Below are 25,630 nucleotides of genomic sequence, written 5' to 3'. Positions count from 1 at the left end.
CAAAAGACAAAGGCCCATTTAAAACAGAATTGAGCCCAAAAAAAATCAAGACAGACAGGCTAGTACTGTTTAGTGTAGTGTTGATGAACGATTCAGGGAAAAATCAAGTTGTTCAATTGCTATTTAATTTTGACTTCGCTGTAAAAAAAAAATTATTCTCAAACTGAAAAGAGTGCAACAAAATTAGGTGAGAAGTAGCAGGAACTAAAGATTGGTGAAAAGAAATCAAAAGAGAATGGTAATTGCTGTCTCCTGATCTGGATAAAATATACTCCAGAATGTGTACATAGTGAAAGAATAGCTTAATCTTGCTTCTGGTTTTTGAGGAATTGTGGGAAGTTGGTGAAATGAGTCTGTGACCAATCTGGGACAAATACTGAGAGCAAAATGATCGCAAGAAACCAGCCTAAGATCAATAGAAGCCAATCACATAATACTGGCTTTGAGGTCACTTTTTGACAAGGTTATCAGATTAGGGAACTGTGGAAACCCCATAGGGCGCAATTCCACGAGACATTTCATTTCCAAAGGCTTCCTGATGTTCCTGGACAAGATAGAGATATATTAGGTGGGTGCTACTGTAAGATGATGTCATCACTAATAATAACTGATTGAACAGCACTCCAAGATACTGTTTCATAGATCAGAGTCGACCCGGTTTCCAGCAGAGAACCGTGGGGCTCTGTCCAGTACAAAATTTTTTATAATAGGCTTGGATGCAGATTTAGAAGGAATATTTATATTTATAGATGCCCTGCAGCTGTTGAATGCTGAGGATAACATAATCAGATTCTAAAAGATTTTGGCAGGCAGGAACATCGGACCAGAATTAGCTAGATAAAAGATACTGGTCATTGATATTAGATCCTGCTATCAGGCCCCCAAAAACAGCAGGCTGGAGAAGTGCAGAGTGAGGAAGCCCTGTTTGTTGTTAGATGCTTTCTTCAACCACAAGCTCAATAGTATAATTGATATCACTGCCAGAAAAGTTAACACAACCAGATACAACTGAAAGGTTATGTGAAGAGGATTTCATCCTGCTCTGCCCCACACTGGAGTGCCATCGCTGGAATGGCGCATTCAGTTTGGGGGATACCACACTCTCTAAGAACTAGAAGCAGCTTGGTGGGGGCTCAACAAAAAGGCTGGTGTCCTGGACAGTAAACTGCCAACTACCTCACACAAAGAACTGCTGAAGCAAAGGACGATGTTAAGTCTGGAAGACACATGACTCTGAGATGTAAAAACTGACTTTAAATATTTGACAATCTGCCACACAAAACCAAGACCTGAGTCTTACACTCCAGACTGAAGGGCTAGAATAGGACACTAATGCAATCCTAGGGAAATATTTTAAGAAAAGAAATTATACCTAACAGTCAGAACTGTGCCATGGCACAGTGAGTTTTCTTGAAATTGGAGAGCTCCTTGTCTGCAGAAGTGCCGGCCTCTTGCTGAAGAACTAATAGGCACTGATACGGCAAGTGTTCAAAGTCCTCTTAATGCCACAGGCCACCACACAAGGCCATAAGCTGGTGGAGCAGTTTACTTGGCTTTTTCATCATGGCCCTATTAGTCCCCGCTATTAAGAATGGAATGGGCTGGGCGCAATGGCTCACGCCTGTAATCCCAGCACTTTGGGAGGCTGAGGCAGGTGGATCACCTGAGGTCAGGAGTTTGAGACCATCCTGGTCAACATGGCAAAACCCCGCCTCTACTAAAAATACAAAAAGTAGCCAGGTGTGGTGGCACACGCCTGTAGTCCCAGCTACTCAGGAGGCTGAGGCAGGAGAATGACTCGAACCCGGGAGGTGGAGGTTGCAGTGAGCGGAGATCACACCGCTACCCTCCAACCTGGGCAACAGAGTGAGACTCTGTCTCAAAAAAAAATAATGGAATGTAGGGTGTGTGTGTGTGTGTGTGTGTGTCTGTGAGTGTGTGTACACAAGAATGTAGGGTGTGTGTGTGTGTGTGTGTCTGTGAGTGTGTGTACACAGGAATGTAGGGTGTGTGTGTGTGTCTGTCTGTCTGTGAGTGTGTGTACACACACATGTACACACATGTATTTAGCATTTAGGAGTAGGAAGACAAATACCAGGGAAAGAGGAAAAAGGAACAAGGATCATAAAGTTCCAGAAGACAGAACACAAGGGTAATCAAGAACTTACAAAAGTCCTAATGTATATATACAGTAGCTTCCCATTGCAAATCTTAGCAGATCTATCCTAGGCAATCCCCATGTTTCCCATCCAGTCCCCATTACACACCCCGTGGTCACAGAGCAGACACGCTACTTCGTACAGTGACAGGCACACCACATTGTATGTCTACATGGCCTTGGAGCCACTTGGTTCTATGGTTCCTACAGCAGGAGGGATACCTCTAAAGTCTTCCTCTTACCCTGCCCCAGCCCTTCCAGCTATCCTGAGGACCGAAACTAGCCTCATGGTAACCAGATTAGAAGGCCACAACAGGGTTACATTTTCTGATCACTAATTTATTGCAATCCTAGAGTGATTTACCAAAGCCAAAGGGGTTGGGGTGCAGTGGGGCATCTATATATGCCAGCTGTACCCACCAGCCTCAGTTGCCCCAAACTGTTGACCAGCTTTGGGTGCCAAGAAAGAACCTGAGGCCCCAAATACCCAGTATGAATCCACTGGAAAATGTAAGGTTTAAATCATTAATAGCCATCCTCTTCTGCCTTTTAACAGTAAAATCTTTAAAATCGAAATCAGAAACAGAACAAGAAACCACCACGAAGCCTGCTCCAAAAGGTAAAGTTTATGATGATTTTAAATGATCTGTAGAAGTTAGTCATCCATCCTGGAGAAGGTAAGAAGCACAAAATCAGCCTGCCCCCAACCAAGGAGAGCAGGCTGTTGGCCATTTTAAAACAGAGCAGGCTTAATGGAGGCCAATGGCCAAGACATTATTTCTGGAATTTAATGTCAAGGCTCCAGGCTCAGGTAAGACATTGAGCCAGAGAGTTAAGTGCTCTGGCATTTTGAAAGGAGAGGAAACAATATTTGTCACTGCAATTAGGAGGGAAGATAATGGTGTTACCCATACTTAGTTCATGCAATGACATTTACTATATCCCTACTGTATATGAGGCAGGATATAAAGTAGACAAAACCCATCTCACCCTCTCAGAACCTGAACTCTAGTGGGCAAGATACAATAAGAATAAAGGGAGGGGAATCAATATTCAGTGAACATGTGCTGCAGGCCTCCAACTGCTGAAGATCAAGGAAGCCTCTTATCCTAAAACACGTGCACTCCACCCTGAGGCTTCCCAGCTATCTAGGAGGTGATTTTTAAATTGATTCCATAAGGGATTAAAAGGTCTGGACTAGTTCACCATACCGTATCCTGTTAATAATTTTTCCTCGCCCGGCGCGGTGGCTCACGCCTATAATCCCAGCACTTTGGGAGGCTGAGACGGGCGGATCACGAGGTCAGGAGATCGAGACCATCCTGGCTAACACGGTGAAACCCCATCTCTACTAAAAAATACAAAAAAACTAGCCGGGCGTGGTGGCGCCGCCTGTAGTCCCAGCTACTCGGGAGGCTGAGGCAGGAGAATGGCGTGAACCCGGGAGGCGGAGCTTGCAGTGAGCCGAGATCCGGCCACCGCACTCCAGCCTGGGCAGCAGAGCGAGACTCCGTCTCAAAAAAAAGAAAGAGTAATTTTTCCTATTCTTTTTTAGAGTGTGTTAACACTAAAGTACAGCAAAAAGAGGAAGAAAATGGTGAGCATCTGACGTAATATATCCAAAGATCCCTGCTTTCTGCAGAGTGCCCTGGGTGGGGAAGGTGCCCCTGGCAGGTGGCTCCCTCTGTGATCCAGCATGCCCCTGGGCCCAGAGGGGACTGAGGGGCATCCTGGGCATATGGCCCCCGAACCTCCTCAAGGAGGCTGAAACGAGAAACAGAGAGAGGGTCTCTGAAGGGACAGGACTGAAAGTCCATCTTCCTACTCAAAAGCTTGGGATAGGGACTCCCACATTTAAGAGCATCCGGGGGGTTGCTGGATTCCCTGAGACCCGGGAAGCAGGCTTGACTGGGATACCTGCACCTCCCCAGATAGACTCAGGGTCCTATGGCATCTTGGTAAGGAATAAATTGGAGCCCCTCCAAGTGGTGTCTTAAAGGTTTATTAAATGCTTATTAAGAGGGGGTTGGTTGAATCCTACAAGGGGGAAGAACAGGGGAGAATCCTTAGGTAGCAGAATCCCAACTTGTGAGCATCACTCCCCAAAACAAAAGCCTGCAATTAACCAGACCCATCCTCATTAGAACACAATTTAGGGACTAAGATCTGTTTTACTTAAACAAAGGGGTAGTGGGAGAGGGATCAGGTCTTACATACACACAACAGCTGCTATACTCCCATCCCCACCCCATGGCTTATCAAATAAACCCTTATAAACTCCAGAGTATGCATCCCACCCAACTCATCACACTGCCAGAAGGGTACTGATAAATAGCTTTCTCCATCTTATTCCATTTCCATGGGCATTTTAGAGCTGCGATGCTCAAATTTTAATATGCAGGACAACTACCTGGGAATCTTGTTTAAAAGCAGATTCTCATTCAGCAGATCTGAGATTTGAGATCTGACTTTTCTTTTTTCTTTAGACAGGGTCTCCCTCTGTTGCCCAGTAGTGTGAGAACAGCTCACAACATCCTCCACCTCCCAGGTTCAAGTGATTCTCCCACTTCAGCCTCCTGAGTGGCTGGGACCACCGGCACATGCCACCATGCCTGGCTAATTTTTTATTATTAAAGAGACTAGGTCTCACTATGTTGCCCAGGCTTGTCTCAGCTTCTGGGCTCAAGCAATCCTCCCTCCTCAGCTTCCCAAAGTGCTGGGATGCTAGACGTGAGCCACTGTGCCTGGCCAGATTTGGTCTTTCTAACAAGCTTCCTTATCCACGGACCACACTTTGAGTAGCTAGATTTTAGAAAAGTTTATAGATTTGTACCACAGCAGCCACCAGCCTAACCTGACCCTTTAGCCATCTGCCTAGGATAGTAGGGAATTCACTGTGAAACATGGAGAAGGTGAAAACAGGATCGAGTTTCATCTGTGTGCTTGTCAATCAGAGGCACTGGGTTGCTCATTTCTCAGAGATAGCTCTGGGCTAGTCACTTACTGCTTCTCCCCAACCTTTCCTCATCTACTGTTAAAGAAAAAAGTATTCATTGATACTTGTTAAAGCCCAGTAAGTAGACTTTATTCAGAACCACTGTGGTAAGTTTAGAGACCACAGCAATGAGATTTTGCAGGAGGGGAAAGAGCTTGGGCTCAAGTCCAAATACAGCGTGGGCAAGTGAGAAATTATACCCAAGGAGCAGGGTAGAGGTCAGTGGATGGAAAATCACTAAGAGGAAAGCATGGGGAATTCTGAATAAACCAACCTAATCGGATTCTTGCTGAAGATGGGTCAGGTGATCAGATATTAACCAGATGATGGTGGAGGATGAAGAACCTCATTAGATATTGAGGGAGAGCAGATATTGAGGGTAGGGGTTCTTGTTAAACCAACTTAGCAGGGTTCTTGCTAAAACTGGATTTTATAAGGAAGTGCACAGATGGGCCTAGGAAAAGATTCGGGAGCCCGACTAAAGTTTGGTCAAGCAAAGAATCTTTGTCACATAATGTGGGAATTAAAATATTAACCCCTCAGGGCAAATACACACAGCTCATTTATCCCAAATTCAAGAACAATCATTCAGTCAAGAAAAATGTTAAGAGGTTGGGTGCAGTGGCTCATGCCTGTAATCCGAGCACTTTAGGAGGCCGAGAAGGAAGGATCACTTGAGGCCAAGAGTTTGAGACTAGCCTGGGCAACATAGCAAGACCTCATCTCTACAAAAAATTTAAAAATTAATCAGGCATGGTGGTGTGTGCCTGTAGTCCCAGCTACTCAGGAGACTGAGGTGGGAGTATTGTCACAGTTAGCCATGATCACAACACTGCAATTCACCCTGGGCTACAGAGACAGACCCTGTCCCTAAAACTTTTCTTACATAAAAAAGAAAAATGGTAGAGGAGAGGCACTTGAAGAAGGAAGAGTTAAGATTTGTTCTTAATCCCAGTACTTTGGGAGGCTGAGGCCAGCGGATCACGAGCTCAAGAGGTAGAGACCATCCTGGCCAACATGGGAGAACCCCGTCTCTACTAAAAATACAAAAATTAGCTGGGCATGATGGCATGTGCCCGTAATCCCAGCTACTCAGGAAGCTGAAGCAGGAGAATCAGTTGAACCCAGGAGGCAGAGGTTGCAGTGATCCAAGATCATGCCACCGCACTCCAGCCTGGCAACAGGCCGTCTCAAAAAAAAAAAAGATTTGTTTTTAATCAGACCATGGGAAGACATGCTCCACCTGGGGAACAGTGTGTGCTAGCATTGACCTACATTAGCACTAGTCCTCTGAGCCACCCTCAAGATGAGTCTTATTGTCCCATTGCACAGATACGGAGCTGGGGTGCAAGGGGGACACACAACAGTGACATGCCGGAAGTGCCCCAGGTTCCGGACGACAGAACCACCACTCGAACTTGGCCTGAGACTCCCCCCGGCCCTTCCCATCCTCCCGTAGAGTGACTTCAGGAGGAGATAATGATATCACTAGAAGAGAGGTAGAGGTTGACAGATGTCCCCAAAGGGAAAGTTAATTAGAAATAAGGCTTTTTCTTCTCACTCAGTCCCAGTGACAGCTATGATACTGCTTATTTACACTTGACATGTTGACAGTGCCCAGCCATGTTAATAAGCTTACTTATTACTTTGAATCGAATGCTCCTGAGCACCACTGTTGAGTATTCAGCGCTGCCAAGTTCACCTTCTTCCCGTGATAAACACCTCCTTTTGTACCACCTCACATTATTATTCAATATGCATTATTCAAAAATTTAAAAAACTACTAAGATATGGCAATCGCAAATGATGGGAAGTTGTTGAGTTACCAGGCCACAGCCGTACTCATCTCCATCTCGGGCAGGCACATCTGCGGCAGTCTCAGAGCATCTTCCACAGCAGCCTGCTCCTTGGTCTCTCGGGCCCCTTGTCTACCAGTTCATTCATTTCTCCTCTCTACTGCCACCCACAAGGAGCTTCCCCAGTGCTTGCTTGAATTCCCAAGGATTCTTGCTGGGTTTTCCTCCATGGTTTTTTTTTAAAACTTCCTTGGTCATGTCCATGGCAGACAGTTCAGGAACACACAGTGTTTTTAGAATCAAGCTGAGCATGCCCTTGCCTTTACCCTGTCGTGGGTATGCCAGGGGGGGTGGCATTGTGTGCACCTGTGGGAAGTGATGGAAGAATTCCCAGGGAATTCTGGAAGCGTGGGGCCCACCTCATACGCGGCAAGTCTGTCAGGCACAAGCCAAGGCTGCAGGAGAAGGTTTGCAAGCAGAGAGGCCCCAGGCCTGTGTGGGTAAAGGCAGCCCCAGCTCAGTAAAATTCTCCATCCCAGGAGGAGCCTGAAGGAGTCAGAGTTTTTGCCACAGAGCCAAAATTGGGAAGAACAACAAAAGTAATGTGTAGAGATCACAAAGAACATCCCATCTCTGTCCCCAAAGGCATAAGAAGGACACAAAATCAGTCTAGGGCCAACCTGGCAGGGTTCCCAGGCTCTCCGGAGGGGCTAGCTGGAAAGGGCTGGTGTCATCAGAAGCTGAGCCAATCGGCCACCCTCATTTTCCTGGGGGCCCAATTATCATGCCAGAGCCACTTCCTCTGAGTTCTTCTCTCAGAATCACCTTCCCAGGAGTATGGAAGAGAGGCCCAAGTTGTACTGATCAGTTCCACAACTCAGCTTGCACCCCAGCTCCCTGGAGGCTCCAAGCTACTCTTCTGGCCTGGAGAGTCACCAGGCAGCCGCTGACCTTTGTAGGAACAAGGGCATTCACTGTCTCTGGAAGACGTTCTCCATCCAGCTCACTGGCTCAGGGATTCATCTCTTATGCTCTGATTAGTAATAATGAATCATATGCAATTCTAGAAATTGGCAAATTTTGACAAGCCTGGTGGAAGACAGCTATATTTCTTGAAATTTCCAAGTGAAAATCACACTCGGAATAAGTCTCCCTCAGAACAAAATCTAAAGTCCTTCCCATAGCCTACAAGGTCCTTTGAAAGCTGGCCCCAGCCCACCACCTGCCCACCTACTCCTCCCTCCCTCACCCGCCCCTGACTCCTCTCTGACCTCCCCTCAGGATGTGCAACTTCATGTCTACTCTACTGCGGGCATACCATAGGGTTCCCCCGGCCACGTGTCAAACACGCCCCTCCCACACTCACCTCAAGGCTTTTGCACCTCCTTGTCCTCTGCTGGAATGTGGCCTTCTGCCTGTGCATTCCTTACTTCACTTGGGACTCATTCAAAGACCACTTTGTCAGACTGACCCTCACCAGCCACCAGGAGCACACACTTGCTTTCTTAAGTCAGCCACTGAAACTGACCCTCTTATTCCTATTTTATTAGTACTCCCAAGTTGAATTTTAGGTCATGTGATTAACCTATTTAATATATCATTGATGATGTATGCATGTTTTGGAAGGGCAAAGGTAAATACCATCAATCTATTTCTATTCGTTTTAAATTTTTTATGTTTTTGGTTTTCTTTCCACATGCCCTTCCTTTTGATGCTCCTTCCAAAACTGAAAGTCATGGAGTTTGCTTCTAAAGAGAACTTTTGGGATGGTATAACAGATGAGTCCATTGACAAGCTGGAAGCGGAGGACTTAGATGAACACGTAAGTTGGATAAAAACTTGAGACCCGGCCCCCGCTCCAAATGTTAGAGCAGGGTGGCCCAAGCCCAGCCCAGGCAAGCTGGCTGAGGTCTTGGGATCTGAGGACCTGGGTTTTCTTTTTGTCTCATATACCCCAGACTGGGTGTTAAAGACAGCAACCCAGAAACTCCAACAAGCATAGACAGAAAAACCCCAAGGAAAGCCTACTCCCTCTATGTAGATGGGGCAACCTGGCAAGACAGAAAACTCCAGATGCTAACCTCTCTACTCCAGGCAGGCACCACAGCAAATAGCAGTGGTGTTTCTCTCCCATCTTTGCAGGCCTGTGACCATGACCACCCTGCAGAGAGACACAGAACCAGCCCTGGAAATTCAACAGGGTGCTCTCCCCAGCTGTTCCCAATCACCAGAGGGGACATGGGGGAGTCATCATGGTTTCAATAAGCCTTACATCCACTGGATGTTTTCTTGTCTTTAAGACAAAATTTTTGTTACAATTTTGTAAATATGCCACATGAATGTTTTGTCTATGGGGGGCAGCCTAGTGGCTCAAATTTCCTGTATCAGCTTCCTCTAGGGCTTGCACTCCATGCTGATTCTGAGGGAAGCATTATTATGCATCCTGGCCTCGCCTGCTAAGACCTCTCAGATTGTAGGTGCTGACTACAATCCTAAAAATGAAATCTTGTGTCTCTGGAACCCAAAGTTAAGCAGACATGTTTTCCTAAATTTATAAAAGAAAAGGCAAAAAAACTAAATGTTTCATTGTTAAAATGTTTTTAATTGAGAAATTTTCTGGTCTCAGTTCATATTTAGCCCTAAATTCTATACTTGCCTCTATAAAGCACCATATTACTAAGATTTACTGAAATACTACAATGAAGGGAGAAAAAAAATGACATAAATTTAGATTTACTGCTTTGGATTTACAAAGGCAGGAAAGTAAACTCAGGCATTTTGGAAAGATTTTTCAACTAGAGTTGAAACCTGAAGGAATTGTTTTAATTAGACACAAATTGTTCAGAAAACTTCAAGGCTCCTGTCCATTGATGTTTAGCTATATCATGTGGCACCGAATTCTCAGGTGACAGACACATCTCTGTGTGTGTTCTGGAAGGACATAGCAGATCTGGGAGCATTCCAGAGTTTTCCTTGGGACAGGTGGGCTGAGCAGGGGAGCTCTCATCACAAGCACCGTGACATTCCAGGACTTTGCTACTAAAGGATTTTAGGCAAGAATGTGACACAATCAGACTTGTTTTTAATTTCTTTAAGTATTTTGATTCAAACTCCCTAAACTATCTAGCTTTTACATTGAGAAGCTACCATGTGCACACCATTTTAAAATATTGAAGTAGTAAAGAAGGCTATGAAATAAATGTTTCAAGCCTCTACTTCCTTACTTTAATAACTGCTGTATACTGCTCTTTATGTATCCTGGAAATTTTAACACATATATACATACATATGGATGTCTTTTAAAACACACGCATATCCACAAATGGAATCATGATGTACGTTCTGTTCTATACTTTTCCCTTAATAACATATTTCGGAAGCTTTGGTATTCCATTACATCTTGTACCATAATTTAACTAGCGCCCTGTCAATGGATGTCTAACTTGTTTCCAGTCTTGTCTTTTGTGTGTGTGTGTGTGTGTGTGTGTGTATATGTGTGTACATATAAATATATATATATATTCAATGCAATGAATTGTACATATATTATTACATACAAATGCAAGTGTATGTAAAGAATAAATTTCTAGCAGTTGATGCTGGAACCAGAACTATCTGCATCTTTAACTCAAAAAGCATTGACAAATTTCCCCACCATTAAGTTGTACCATTTTCCTATTCCCACCTAGAAGGCATGAGAAGGCCTCCTTCATCATATCCTCGACCACCAAGGGACATAATTCTGGCCCATCTGATAGGGTGAAAATAGCATCTCATTGTTGGTTTTTGCATCTCCTCCATTAAGAAAGGTGCTAGGCATTTTCACAATTATTGGACATTTGTGTCTCTCTGTGAGTGGCCAGTTGGTGTTGTCTTCTCTTCTACCAAGTTGCTTATTTCTCTTTCTTTCTGATTTGTGAGGGCTTTTAATATATGAAAGAACTTAATTCTTTTTCTGACATACATGTAAATTTGTTTCCAGTTTGTATTTTGTTTTCCAACCTTCTTGGTATTGTCCACGACAGGGTCATTTTTTATGTGCAGGTAGTCGCATGTATCTATATTTTCTTTTCTGATTACTAAGTATTGTTTCATGTGTAGAGAGGTCTTTTCACTCCTCAAAATAATTTTTATAATTAATTTATGTGCTCCTCTAGCTATCTAAGGGATCTCTTTAAAACTATGTGGAATTTATTTGGGGGAAACAATATGGCATAGGAGATCTAGCCAAAGCCCCCAACAATACTGAGTCCTTTCTCCACGGACAGGGTCAAATTTCCTTTTTTAAAGGTCACTCTGGTAGCTTTGTGGATGGTGAATTGGAGGGGAGAGGCTGAGGGCAGGAAGATTAGTAATATGTAGCAGATGAACACATGGAAAAGCCTGGCAGCTCAGGGCAGTGCCCAGCACAGCTGCCATGACATGGTATGGATTTCTACTCTATAGGCTGGAAAGCTGAAGAGGAGAAGAAGGGTATATTTGTAGGGTAAGATAGAAAATTCTATTTGGTACACACTGAGTGTTAAGTTCCTATAAGATATCCAGATGAAGTTCAATTGAAAACCAGAAATACACAATCTAGGTCCTGGGAGAAAGCTCTTGGCTAAAGATTTTTATTTGGAATCTGTATTCATTTGCTAAGGCCTATTGTTAACAAAGTGCCACCTTTGAGTGACTTGAACAACAAAATTTACTATCTCATAGTTCTGGAGACTCGAAATCTGAAATCAAGGTGTCAGCAGAGTTCGTTCCTTGTGAGGGCTGTGAGGGAAGGATCTGGCCCTTGTGAGGGCTGTGAGGGAAGGATCTGGCCCAGGTCTCTCTCCGTGACTTGTAGATGGCCATCTTCTCCTACGTCTATTCACCCCATTCTCCCTCCATGCATGTCTCTATGTCCACATTTCCCCTTGCTGTAAAGACACCAGTCATACTGGATTAGAGCCCACCCTAAGGACCTCTTTTCAACTTGAGTACCTCTGTGAAGAACCTATCTCCAAACGATCACAGTCTAAGGTATTGAACTTCAACATACGAATTTGGGTGGCAGGGAAGTGGGGAAACACAATTCAACCATAATAGAATCCTTAGCATACAGCTGAAGCCTTAGATGGGGAGAGGATCACAGGGCATTTTTTTGTATGACTACTGCAGGTAGACAAAACCCCGTGTCCCTCAACTCGTACAAGCATTCCAGCATTAGCTGGTGTTTACACATGAGCCTAGGAGCTTTCTTGGTTTGCAGTTAGTGTGGAGAATAGTTTTTGGTAAGCAAGGAAGAATCCAAAAAAAAAAAATGGTTGGAGGGAATGATACCATATCTTCTTATCTAAATGCCATAGATGGAAATAGGACCCCTACGATTAGGGTGTAAAGACTAACGTGTGAAGTCACTTACGAAAACTAGTCATGGTACACCTTGTGAAACTCTAGACACAGCAGTGCTACTCCAGAGTCCCAGTGAAAAAGTATCTCCCAGGGCTGAGGAGTCCTTTCCCCCTGGTCTCTGTGCCACTCTCTTCCCCAAGGATTGAATGCTCAGGGTGCTGTGGCAGCACGTGTGGCACAGACACTGCATTCCCAGGATAGGCAGTGATGCAGCTTGGCAAAGCAGCACATCTGCAAGCAACATGGTAGGTGATAGATATGGACAAGTGGGTCAGAGCAGGAGAAGAAGAATGGAGTGAATGCCACATGGAACCTGCAGCTGCAATGGAGCGAATGCCACGCGGAACCTGTGGCTGCAGTGGGGCGAATGCCACACAGAATCTGCAGCTGCAAGACTTGTTTAAGTAAACTTCTGAGGCACATTTTGAGAGACTACCAGAAACCAGAGGGGTACAAACTGGGGAGAGGAAGCTAAAGCCCTCCTATTTGGAGGGGGTCTATCAACCTATAGTTCAGTTATTCTGACAACTTGATTCATTTGCTATTTTTAATTTACTATCACATGCTTGATTTGTTTTTTTTCTTATAGAGGCAGCGTCTCACTATGTTGCCCAGGCTGGTCTTGAACTCCTGGGCTCAAGTGATCCACTCGCCTCAGCCTCCCAAAGTACTGGGATTACAGGTGTGAGCCACCATGCCCAGCCTTCATTTTTTATTTCAATGACATACTTATGCATCACAACCCTTGCGGTGAAAATTCTTTTGGCTCCAAGAACCAGATGTTAACCCAGGAGAAGTCTCTGGGCTTGGGAGACCTCATCACTGAGGTGCCAAATACACCTACCACGATGATGGGGATGGTTCCATTCTGTAGGCTAGGCAAGCAAATGGAGTAAACCCCGTAAGATGTCACATATGCTGGTTTCATAGAGTGGGGTGGCACAGTCTAGAGTACAACCCACCCAGGTGGTCGGCCATCCAGCAGACCACAACAGATGCTATTTTCTGAAGAACAGAACATAAAATGCAAACCCAATGGGGATAGATCACTGGCCTAGGTGAACAGAAAGTCACTTCATCCCAAAGGAGGGACTGTCAACAATGAGGAATTTAGAGGCAGGAATATGGGCAGCAAAGGTCTTCACCCCAACCTGTCCTGAAGCACTGACTCAAGAAATAGAGAGAGACGGGGCTCAGAGGCTAAGAATCAGGCAAGCCAGACCTAAAGCACCCCAGCTTTCCCCCAGCCTAGAAACACTGGCCAGCCATAAGCCATATCCTTGCATCTGTCCCAGATCATGTGCAACTTCGGGTATGTTGGTCTTTCACTTGCTGTAGGAAGCTAGTGAGTTAATGGTATATTCTCCATGATCACACATTGAACAACAGCAATCTCAGCCTGTTGGTGAGCAAATAGGCAACATGACCAATCCCTGGCTGTCCTCTCTAAGGAGCCTGCTTCACTTTCCATCAAAAGAGATCCAAAACAGAAACTCCGGTGAGGACCCACCTATGGGTCGATCCTGGTCAGCAGCACAGACATGGGAAAGAATGATCCAACTGGTCAAATAAAAAGGCAGCTTGTGGACAAGTGCTGTGGCACACACCTGTAGTCCCAGCACTTTGGGAGACGGAGGCAGGCAGATCACTTGAGGCCAGGAGTTCAAGACCAGCCTGGCCAACATGGTGAAATCCCATCTCTACTAAAGATACAAAAATTAGCTGGGCATGGTGGCACACGCCTGTGATCCCAGCTATTCAGGAGGCTGAGGCATGAGAATCACTTGAACCCAGGAGGCGGAGGTTGCAGTGAGCCTAGATTGTGCCACTGCACTCCAGCCTAGGCGACAGACTGAAACTCCATCTTAAAAAAAAAAAAAAAAAAAAAAAAAAAGGCAGCTTGTAATGTCATTACTTTGGAAGAATCTTTAAAAGCAAAACTGCCTAATGCAGTGATGCACGAGGCACTATGCTACTTTTCTGAAGACTCATCCTTCACATTGAATAAATAAATCACCACTGGGAGCTTGGCCATTTGTAGAATGCAGAAAACCTGTTATGCTCTTAAAGCATGGAAGCATTTTTACATTCCATAGCCATCTCCACATTTGGAAAAAGAAGATAATTGTATGTTCTCCAAGGATTTTTTGGCATACTGATGTTTAAAAAATTTTTTAAGGAAATTGAGGAACAAGAAGAGGGTATGATAATGGAAATACTCTTTAAAAGAATTCTTGCTAACCATCCTATGGGTCCTGTTTTCTTTTTCCTTTTGTTTTTTTATCTTCAACTTTTAAATTCAGGGTGCAGGATGTGCAAGTTTGTTACATAGGTAAACGTGTGCCATGGTGGTTTGCTGCACAGATCAGCCCATCACCTAGGTATTAAGCCCAGCAGCCATTAGCTATCCTTTCTGTTGCCCTCCCTCCCCCTTCCCCTGGTTCCTATTTTTGTGTTTTTAGAATAATATGTTGAAGTGTCACACAGTACCTTTGGGAGTCAGAAAAGTGATTAACTAATAAATCGTTAATTTCCTTTTTCCGAATATTTCATTCTTTGATCCTTTTATAGTTTTTGAACAGCTCCTATCAGACAGTATTTAAAACAATAATCAAAGAAATGGCTGCTCGCGATGAACTGGAAGAGGATTTTGACATTCCCCTAACTAGGCTACTGGAAAGTGAAAACAGATGGAAACTGTTAATTATGTAAGTAACTGGTAAGGCCAAGTGATTGGTCAGTGGATTTGGGTATGCCAGAGGTGGCAGCAGGGAAAATGTAAATTGAGCCATCAACGAAAAGAGCAAAGTCAGGACCAGACAGGTTCCCTGAGTCAAGGACCAGGAACAGGTCAACCACAGGGAAAGGGTAAGATCCAGGGGTCAAATGTGCAGAATGATCCAGCTGCTAGACCAAAATCAAACTCAAGAGCAAGGACATTGCAAGCATGGGAGGTACAGGATAAGATCAAGGCAGATGGTGACAGAGGCTGGATATTCAGGGCAAGAAAAGGCTTGCAGGGACCATGAATTTGTACAAAAGTCTAGGAAACAAAGTTCAGACCCCTGGCACTTAAGGAGAAGACATCGGGGAGTCACCTGGGGCAACCACCCACCAAATTCCCTGGCTTCACACTAGCTGAGCTAATGTTTTTCCATGCATCTTGAAGGAGGGAGAGCCTTGAGCTTCACTAACCTGGGGTTACGGCCAGGGCCCCTTTAAGGTTATTGTAGACCTGTGTCACTGGCACCAGGTCTTTCTAGCTGGCAAGGCCCCAGGTCACAAAATGTTCCAGCCATTTGTACACTGTATTAGTTCATTTTCATGCTGCTGATAAAGACCCAAGATTGGGCAATTTACAAAAGAAAGATATTTAATGGACTTACAGTTTCATGTGACTGAAGAGGCCTCACAATCATGGCAGAAGGTGAAAGGCACATCTTACATGGTGGCAGACAAGTGAAGACAGCTTTTTCAGGGAAACTGCCCCTTATGATAACCATCAGATCTCATGAGACTGACTTACTATTATGAGAACAGAATGGGAAAGGCCTGTCCCCATGATTCAATTACCTCCCACTGGGTCCCTCTCACAACACATGGGAATTCAAGATGAGATTTGGGTGGGAACACAGCCAAACCATATCATCCCACTACCAGCCCCTCTCAATCTCATATCCTCACATTTCAAAAACCAATCATGCATTCCCAACAGTCCCCCAAAGTCTTAACTCATTTCAGCATTAACTCAAAAGTTTACAGTCCAAAGTCTCATCTGAGATAAGGCAAGTCCCTTCTGCCTATGAGCCTGTAAAATCAAAAGCAAGTTAGTTACTTCCTAGATACAATGGGGGTACAGGCATTGGATAAATACAGCTGTTCTAACTGGGAGAAATTGGCCAAAATGAAGGGGCTACAGGCCCCATGCAAGTTCAAAATCCAATAGGGCAGTCATTAAACCTTAAAGTTCCAAAATAATCTCCTTTAGCTCCATGTCTCACATGCAGGTCACACTAATGGAAGAGGTGGGTTCCCATGGTCTTGGGCAACTCTGCCCCTGTGACTTTGCAGGGTATAGCCTCCCTCCCAGCTGCTTTTACGGGCTGGCATTGAGTGTCGGAGGCTTTTCCAAATGCACAGTGCAAGCTGTCAGTAGTGCTCCACTAGGTGGTGCCCCATTAGGGACTCTGTGTGGAGGATCTGACCCCACATTTTCCATCTGCACCGCACTAGCAGAGATTCTCCATAAGGACCCCAGCCCTATAGCAAACTTCTGCCTAGGCATCCAGAAGTTTCCATACATCCTCTGAAATCTAGGCAGAGGTTCCCAAACCCCAATTCTTCACTTCTGTGCACTCACAGGCTCAACACCATGTGGTAGCTGTCCAGGCTTGGGGTTTGCACCCTCTGAAGCCACGGCCCAAGCTCTATGTTGGCCCCTTTCAGCCATGGCTGAAGCAGCTGGTATGCAAGGCACCAAGTCCCTAGGCTGCACACAACATGGGGACCCTGGGCCTGGCCCATGAAACCATTTTTTCCTCCTAGGCCTTCAGGCCTGTGATGAGAGGGGCTGCTGTGAAGACCTCTGACACCCTGGAGACATTTTCCCCATTGTCTTGGGGATTAACATTCGGCTTCTTGTTACTTATGCAAATTTCTGCAGCTGGCTTGAATTTCTTCTCAGAAAATAGAATTTCTGAAAATAGAATTTGTCAGGCTGCAAATTTTCTGAACTTTTATGATCTGCTTCCCTTAGTAAACTGAATGCCTTTAACAGCACCTAAGTCACCTCTTGAGCTTTGCTTCTTAGAAATTTCTTCCACCAGCTACCCTAAATCATCCCCCTCAAGTTCAAAGTTTCACAGATCTCTAGGGCACAGGCAAAACGCTGCCAATATCTTTGCTAAAACATAAAAGGGTCACCTTTGCTCCAGTTCCCAACAAGTTCCTCATTTCCATCTGAGACCACCTCAGCCTGGACTTTTTTGTCAGCATTGTGGGCAAAGTCATTCGACAAGTCTCTAGGAAGTTCCAAACTTTCCCACATTTTCCTGTCTTCTTCTGAGGCCTCCAAACTGTTCCAACTCCTGCCTGTTACCTAGTTCCAAAGTCACTTCCACATTTTCAGGTATCTTTGAGCAGCACCCCACTCTACTGGTACCAATTTACTGTATTAGTCTGTTTTCACACTGCTGATAAAGACATGCCCAAGACTGGGTAATTTACAAAAGAAAGAGATTTAATGGACTTACAGTTCCACATGGCTGGGGAGGGCTCAGAATCATGGTGGAAAGTGAAAAGCACATCTCACATGGTGGCAGACAAGAGAAGAGAGCTTGTACAGGGAAATTCAATAACAGTCAGATCTCATGAGACTTTTTCACTATCACAAGAACAGCATAGAAAAGATGCCCCCATGGTTCAGTTACCTCCCACTGGGTTCCTTTCTCCACACATAGGAATTCAAGATAAGATTTGGGTGGGGACACAGCCAAACTATGTCATACATACACCCAGCCTGTGGTGCAGGCATGCTCTCAGCATGGAAGCCTGCTCTTTCCTTTATCCACTGTCAGAAACCTGGAGAGCCAGGTATGTGTTTGTGCCCCCATGGGTCTGTTGCAGACTGTCCAGCAGTGGCACCAGGGACAGGCTGTGTGAAACAAGGTGCCCTACCTATCACGTGGGCAAGTTCAGGTGTTCACAAAAGTCAGGAAGAGATTGACTACCAGCAACTTCCACTATGGACTCAGTAGAGACCTGGGGCAAGAGATCCCCAAGGCTTCTCTGGGAAATGGGAAGGCAAAAACACAAAGAACTCCCAAGCTTTTGGATCAGCAAAAACAAACACCAAATAATATCTCTACACATTATCCCACTGCCTCTGTGCCATTTCCTCCCTCTCTTCCCATTTACGCCTGTGTCAAAGGCTGATTCTAACCTGATTGCTTTCAACAGATACTTCATGTGCACCTATTATGTGCTAATCTAGGCCCTAGGGATACAGTAGAGTGTACCCCAGTCTCTGGTATTGAAGAGCCAGCTGATGGGGATTCCACTCGCTTGGAAAGGTGGGCAAAAAAACAAGAGAGGAACAGCCAGTCTTCCCAAAAGGGATTTGGGTGCCTCTGGCTAGATCCCCTCACTGGAGTTTAACTCTTATCTGTGTTTGGAATCTTGTTCTGAGCCTAAAGGATAGGCCCCCACTCCACCCATTTCTTGGTCCTTATTTTTTCACAGATGCCAATAGGCTAGGTAACTACTTCAATTCCATTAAAAGTCCTTGCATTATAAATGAATAACATTTGGTACAAATGGGCCATGGACTCATTCTCAAATTTCCCTATTGCTTCTAGGGTACGAATAAGGGAACTATTGCTCTGTGCTAGGTAACAGTGCAGCCCTTTCCAGCAAAGGATATTTGCTTCCTGGAGTTACTCTGGGCTAAATTAGTATGCCCTCTTCAAGGAAACTGATCTAAGGATTTAAAATCTGCAATGGCAAAGGCCTCCTTTTCAGATCCAATTAAGCCTGGGAAGCTCAGTCCTTCTGGCACATTCCCTTTCAAAGGGACTCTGATCTAAGAACTAGAAAACACAGCTGCCCTGGAGAGCACCCTTATTTGGAAGGAAAACAGTCCAAGCCACTGAAATGCCAGGATGACTCACTCTGTGTGTTGACATGAGAGGGAGAAAAGGGCTTGATCACATTGAAGAGCTGTGACTTGTGTGGCTTTCATGATAAGTCCTTTTGAGTAAGGCTATTTGAAAGTGTCCTACTAATGCAAAGGGGTTTCAGATGGTTCTGGGTTTCACTGGAATACAGACAAGCTGCAGAAAATCAAATCCAGCTGTGTGAGTTAACTCACAGGGCCATACTTGCATTTGGACCTTCCTGCCCTGTCAGCGGCCCCCAAGGTTCCCCTCGTTGAATTTGTTTTGAAGGGTTCAGGGTTCAGCCTCATGCTCTGGGTGTGGGTCAGACCACAAGGGAAGCACTAAGTGGATATCAGGCACCATCCCTTTGCTCCTGGGCATTGACTCAAAGAAAACTGGCCTAGAAAGCAAAGCCATTGTCCCCATTTCCACCTGCGCAAGAGACTCCACAGATTTCAGTACTGTTTGCACTGTGTGTAATGGCGTGTATATGTGAATTTAGTCTTGGCTTTTAAAGATGATGCACTTTACTTTTAGGTTGAAGAAAAATTACGAAAAGTTCAAGGAAACAATCTTATGGATTAAGAGGAGACGTGAAGGTAGGCACCACGCCACCATTTTCCACCAGGTGCTGGCTCTCCTGTCTGCATCCCAACACCTCTCCCCTTCTGCTGTACTGTAAAGAAGGTGGAAGGGCTCATTCACTCACTTCAGTGCCCACAGGGCTAATGTGGTCCTGGCTGCCAGGGATGAAATACTGAGCATGACAGACAGAGTCTAGGGCCCCAGTGAGTTTCTCTCTTGGTGGCAGGGGCAGGTGGGGGATCCGAACACAGAGCGAGTCACCTTGGCATTTCAGTGGTGTGGACTGTCTTACTTCCCAAAAAGGATGCTCTCCAGGGCAGCTGTGTTTTCTGGTTCTCAGGTCAGAGCTCCTTTGAAAGAGAATGCTCCAGAAAGAGTGAGCTTCTCAGGCTTCATTGGTCTATTCTTGGAAGGATAGACAAGAAAGTAGGGAATTACCATATAGAATGGTTAGGCCCTATGATGGGAAGGGGACACTGTGGGACCACACAGTAAGGGATCTAACACATATTTGGGGGAGTGGGGTACTCCAGGAAAGGAATATTAGTGCAAAAATTGGAAAACAAATAGCTCCTTTACCAAGAGACTAAAGGCATTTGGTGTGCAGTTATTAAGATTTGCAAATCATGGAAGTTATCAGCTTCATGGATCTAATCATGGAAGGCTTCAGTGAAGGGACTAAGCTATCTTCATTCAAAACTACAACATGGAATATCTTCCAGGTGACTGGACCCAATTAACACGAAAATGACAGCCATATTCATGGGAGACGTAGCTAATCAATCATGGTACTTTTTCTTGCTGAGCCTTGTCTCAGCCTGATTCCCTCTCAATAGAGTACTTTTACCCCAGTACCAATTCATGCCCCTGACCTCACTCTTAAGGAATAGCTGCTGCGGGCCCTGCCTGCCTCTCCTGAATCCTGTGTCACCACTAACCCATCCCCACTCCAGCTTCCAACCATACAGTGCTTATGCTGAGATTCCTCCGTTGCATTCTACAGATTTACCTTCCACTGGAGGTGGAAATCTTCTCAGCTTCAAAGCCTGGTTAAGTTCCCTCCCATGAGCTCTCATGGAAGCCTGTATTGACCTCAATGGCGGGACACACAGCACTCTCCTAACTGACCTCCCCGTTAAGCAGTGAGCTGGGGATCCTCACTCCCACCAAGAACATGTTGGCTGATAACACAGCTAGAAGCCCCTCACCACAGCTCCAACCACTCAGCTCCCACTGTTGTGTTGAGCACTTGTCAAAAGACACTAGGTTTGTTTTTCAGTTATTCTTACTAGTTTAGTTCCAAAATTCAATTGTCATAAAAATGGACAAAAGGAATATAAAAAGAAACTTGTTGCTAAGAAATGAAAACTAAGTTGAATGCTTTAAAAAACAAAACTCAGCCGGGCGCGGGGGCTCACACTTGTAATCGCAGCACTTTGGGAGGCTGAGGCGGGCGGATCACGAGGTCAGGAGATCGAGACCATCCTGGCTAACACGGTGAAACCCCGTCTCTACTGAAAATACAAAAAATTAGTCAGGCGTGGTGGCGGGCGCCTGTAGTCCCAGCTATTTGGGAGACTGAGGCAGGAGAATGGCATGAACCCGGGAGGCGGAGCTTGCAGTGAGCAGAGATCAGGCCACTGCACTCCAGCCTGGGGAACAGAGCGAGACTCCATCTAAAAAAAAAAAAAAAACTCAGCCAGGTGTGGTACCTCATGCCCATAATCCCAACACTTTGGGCAGCTGAGACAGGATAATCCTTTGAGGCCAGGAGTTTGAGACCAGCCTGGCCAACATGGCAAAACCTCATCTCTACATTAGCCAGGTGTAGTGGCACACACCTGCAATCCCAGCTGAGGCACAAGAATTGCTTGAACCCAGGAGGCAGAGGTTGCAGCGAGCCAAGATCTTGCCACTGCACTCCAGCCTGGGCAACAGAGCAACATTCTGTCTCAGTCAATCAATTATTGGTGTGATTTGAGCAAAAATGATCACAGAGCCCATTCATCAGACCTGTACTTTGTCTTACCTTTGAAATGACATGTTAATATACATTTCCGTTTTACCTTTTTTTGATGACTTCCTGACTTTCACCTGTTTTTTCAATTAGCAGCCACACCATTCGCTGGGTGAGTGCTCCTCTCATCACGTTGTAGTTGGCATATGACTGCGTCACCCACTCATACCCCCACATTTGTACAGGTTGACTGTCACTGCCATATCAGGCATCCAGCACTGGGCTGACATGCACTAGGCACTTGATAAGTACATGTTGAGTGAATGTGTGACCAAACAGAGTGAGCTGGAATGTCAGCCCCAACATTTCTCTCTTCAAAGGCCTTAATCTTCCCACTACCCGACAGCCTTCCTTACTGGGGAAAAATGGCAGATCTCCCAAACCCTCAAACTCCCTTTGACACCTTGAGAGAGACAGATCTAAGTTTCCTTTCTCTTTCCCACCAAAATCTTATTCGATGCAATCATTGAATTGAATGGCAGCTCAAAAGGTAACAGAGATGACCACTTTCACATTTCGTTTAATGACCGAACCAACACCTGAGAAGCATGAGACAAAAAAAGTCCAAAAGCCTCAACGTGTTGTTCGTCGTAGGAAGAAATTAGAACGAGATAAGGAATGGATACAGAAGAAGACAGTGGTAAGAGGGGCAGTACATTGCTGTTTTTCACTTTGCACAGGATTTTTTTGGCTCCGGTGAGGTGTGCACACACCATCAGAGACTTGTAAGGAACCACACACAATGTAAACACAAAAATGCATCCAAGATATCAGAAGTACACCTGAGTATGTAGGTTGTTGGCAGACTGACTAGGAATTTTACTAGGATTTATTGAGAGTCTTCTGCCTGCAGGCTCTCTATTAGGCAATTGAATGGGTTTGAGGGTAGAATAAAGGAAATGTATATTATATAGGCCCCAGCCAGACACTGCGGCATACATCTGTAGTCCCAGCTGCTTAGGAGGGTGAGAAGGGGGATCACTTGAGCCCAGGAGTTTGAGGCTGCTGTGTGCTATGATCACACCTGTAAATAGCCACTGTACCCTAGTAGCCTAGGCAACATAGCAAGACCCTGCCTCTAAAAAGAAAAATATATAGATCCATCCCCCTAACAAATTAGAATCCATATCAAAAATCAATCACACAGTGAATGGATAAATCAGCTGTGGTACATTCATACAATTAAATATTATTCAGCACTAAAAAGAAATGAGCTATTAAGCCATGAAAAGACATGGAGGGAACTTAAACACATTTTACCAGGTGAAAGAAACCAATCTGAAAAGGTTACATATTATGATACCTACTATATGACATTCTGGAAAAGACAAAGCTATGGAGACAGTAAAAAGATCAGCGGTTGCTAGGGGATGGGGGCAAGAAAGGATGAAAAGGTGAAACTCGGGAGTTTTAGGGCAGTTAAACTCTTCCGTATGATTCCACAATGTTGGATACACGTCATTGTACATTTGTCCAAATCCACAGAATGTGCAACATCAAGAGAGAACCCTAGTGTAAACTCTGGGCTGTGGGTGATAATGGTGTGTCAGTGTAGGTTCACCAACTATAACAAATGTACCACTCTCTGGTGGGGGTGGTGTTGATGGTTGGGGAGGCTGTGCATATATGGGAAACTGTACTTTCCACTCAATTTTTCCATGACCTGCTCTAAAAAATGAAGCCTATAAAAAAATCTATCACATGGTAGTATTTATAAAGACTGATACTGTTATACAAAGATCTGAGTGAAAACTAGTCTCAAAATATTAGAGTCATTCATTCCATGCAAATGAACACCAAAAGCGAGCAGGAGTAGCTATTCTTATGTCAGACAAAACAAACTTTAAAGCAATAGCAGTTTAGAAAGACAAAGAGGAAGATTATATAATGATAAAAGGCCTTGTCCAACAGGAAAATATCACAATCCTAAATATATATGCAGCTAACATTGGAGCTCCCAAATGTATCAAACAATTACTACTGGACCTAAGAAAGGAGATAGACACCAACACAATAATAGTGGGGGCTTCAATACTCCACTGACAGCACTAGACAGGTCATCAAGACAAAAAGTCAACAAAGAAACAATGGATTTAAACCATACCTTGGAACAAATGGACTTACAGATATTTACAGAACATTCTACCCAACAACTGCGGAATATACTTTCTATTCATCAGTGCATGGAACTTTCTCCAAGATAGACCATGTGATAGGCCACAAAACAAGTCTCAATAAATTTAAGAAAATTGAAATTATATAAGCACTCTTTCAGACCACAGTGGAATAAAACTGGAAATCAACTCCAAAAGGAATACTCAAAACCATGCAAATACATGGAAATTAAATAACCTGCTCCTGAATGATTATTGGGTCAACAATGAAATCATGATGGAAATTTAAAAATTTTTAGAACTGAACGACAACAGTGACACAACCTATCAAAACCTCTGGGATACAGCAAAGGCGGCTAAGAGGAAAGTTTGTAGCCCTAAATGCCTACATCAAAAAGTCTGAAAGAGCACAAATAGACAATCTAAGGTCACACCTCAAGGAACTAGAGAAGCAAGAACACACCAAACTCAAACCAAGCAGAAGAAAAGAAATAACCAAGATCAGAGCAGAACTGAATGAAATTGAAACAAACAAAAAGAAAAAAGAAAAATGAAACAAAAAGTTGGTTCTTTGAAAAGATAAATAAAATTGATAGACCATCAGCAAGATTAACCAAGAAAAGAAGAGAGAAAATCCAAATAAATTCAATAGAAACAAAAGGGGAGATATTGCAACTGACACCACAGAAATACAGATCATTCAAGGCTACACTATGAACACCTTTACATGCATAAACTAGAAGACCTAGAGGAGACAGACAAATTCCTGGAAATATACAATCCTCCTAGCTTAAATCAGGAAGAATTAGATACCCTGAACAGACCAATAACGAGCAGTGAGATTGAAATGATAATTTTAAAAATTACCAACAAAAGGCCGGGCACGGTGGCTCACGCCTGTAATCCCAGCACTTTGGGAGGCCGAGGCGGGCGGATCACAAGGTCAGGAGATCGAGACCACGGTGAAACCCCGTCTCTACTAAAAATACAAAAAATTAGCCGGGCACGGTTGTGGGCGCCTGTAGTCCCAGCTACTCAGGAGGCTGAGGCAGGAGAATGGTGTGAACCCGGGAGGTGGAGCTTGCAGTGAGCGGAGATCGCGCCACTGCACTCCAGCCTGGGCGACAGAGCCAGACTCCGTCTCAAAAAAAAAAAAAAATTACCAACAAAAACATTCTACCAGACATTCAAAGAAGAGTTGGTACCAATCCTACTGACACTATTCCACATGGAGAAAAAGAGGGAATCCTCCCTTAATCATTCTGTGAAGCCAGTGTCACCCTAATACCAAAACCAGGAAAGGACATACCAAAAAAAGAAAACTACAGACCAATATCCCTGGTGAACATAGATGTAAAAATCCTTAACAAAATATTAACTAACCAAATCCAACAACATATCAAAAAGATAATCCACCATGATCAAGTGGGTTTCATACCAAGGATGCAGGAATGGTTTACCATACCCACATCAATAAATGTGATTCACAACATAAATGAATTAAAAACAACAATCACATGATCATCTCAATAGACACAGAAAAAGCACTCAACAAAATCCAGAATCCCTTTATAATTAAAACTCTCCTCAGCAAAATCGGCATACCAGGGACATACCTCAATATGATAAAAGCCATCTATGACAAACCCACAGTCAACATAATACTGAATGGGGAAAAGTTGAAAGCATTCCCTCTGAGAACTGGAACAAGACAAGGATGCCCACTCTCATCACTCCTCTTCAACATAGTACTGGAAGGCCTAGCCAAAGCAATCAGGCGAGAGAAAGAAAGGGCACCCAAATTGGTAAAGAGGAAGTCAAACTATCACTGTTTGCTGATGATACGATTGTATGCCTAGAAAACCCTAAAGACTCCTCCAGAAAGCTCCTAGAACTGATAAAATAATTCAGCAAAGTTTCCAGA

General features: G+C 44.4%; 1 protein-coding gene across 1 annotated transcript in view; it reads left to right on the top strand.

Annotated features, from left to right (window-relative positions):
• The window catches only part of ERICH6B (glutamate rich 6B), a 52,810-nt gene that overhangs the window by 12,189 nt on the left and 14,991 nt on the right, over positions 1-25,630 (top strand). The window contains exons 4-9 of the mRNA XM_065532982.1: positions 2,715-2,777; positions 3,714-3,755; positions 8,683-8,771; positions 14,906-15,042; positions 19,528-19,589; positions 22,075-22,232. Coding sequence (XP_065389054.1) covers positions 2,715-2,777; positions 3,714-3,755; positions 8,683-8,771; positions 14,906-15,042; positions 19,528-19,589; positions 22,075-22,232 — 551 coding nt within the window. The remainder of the gene's footprint in view (positions 1-2,714; positions 2,778-3,713; positions 3,756-8,682; positions 8,772-14,905; positions 15,043-19,527; positions 19,590-22,074; positions 22,233-25,630) is intronic.

This window comes from Macaca fascicularis, chromosome 17, assembly GCF_037993035.2.
Source record: "Macaca fascicularis isolate 582-1 chromosome 17, T2T-MFA8v1.1".
NCBI lineage: Eukaryota > Metazoa > Chordata > Mammalia > Primates > Cercopithecidae > Macaca > Macaca fascicularis.
Note: the sequence above shows the minus strand (reverse complement) of the source record. Positions and strands in the feature narration are given on the sequence as shown.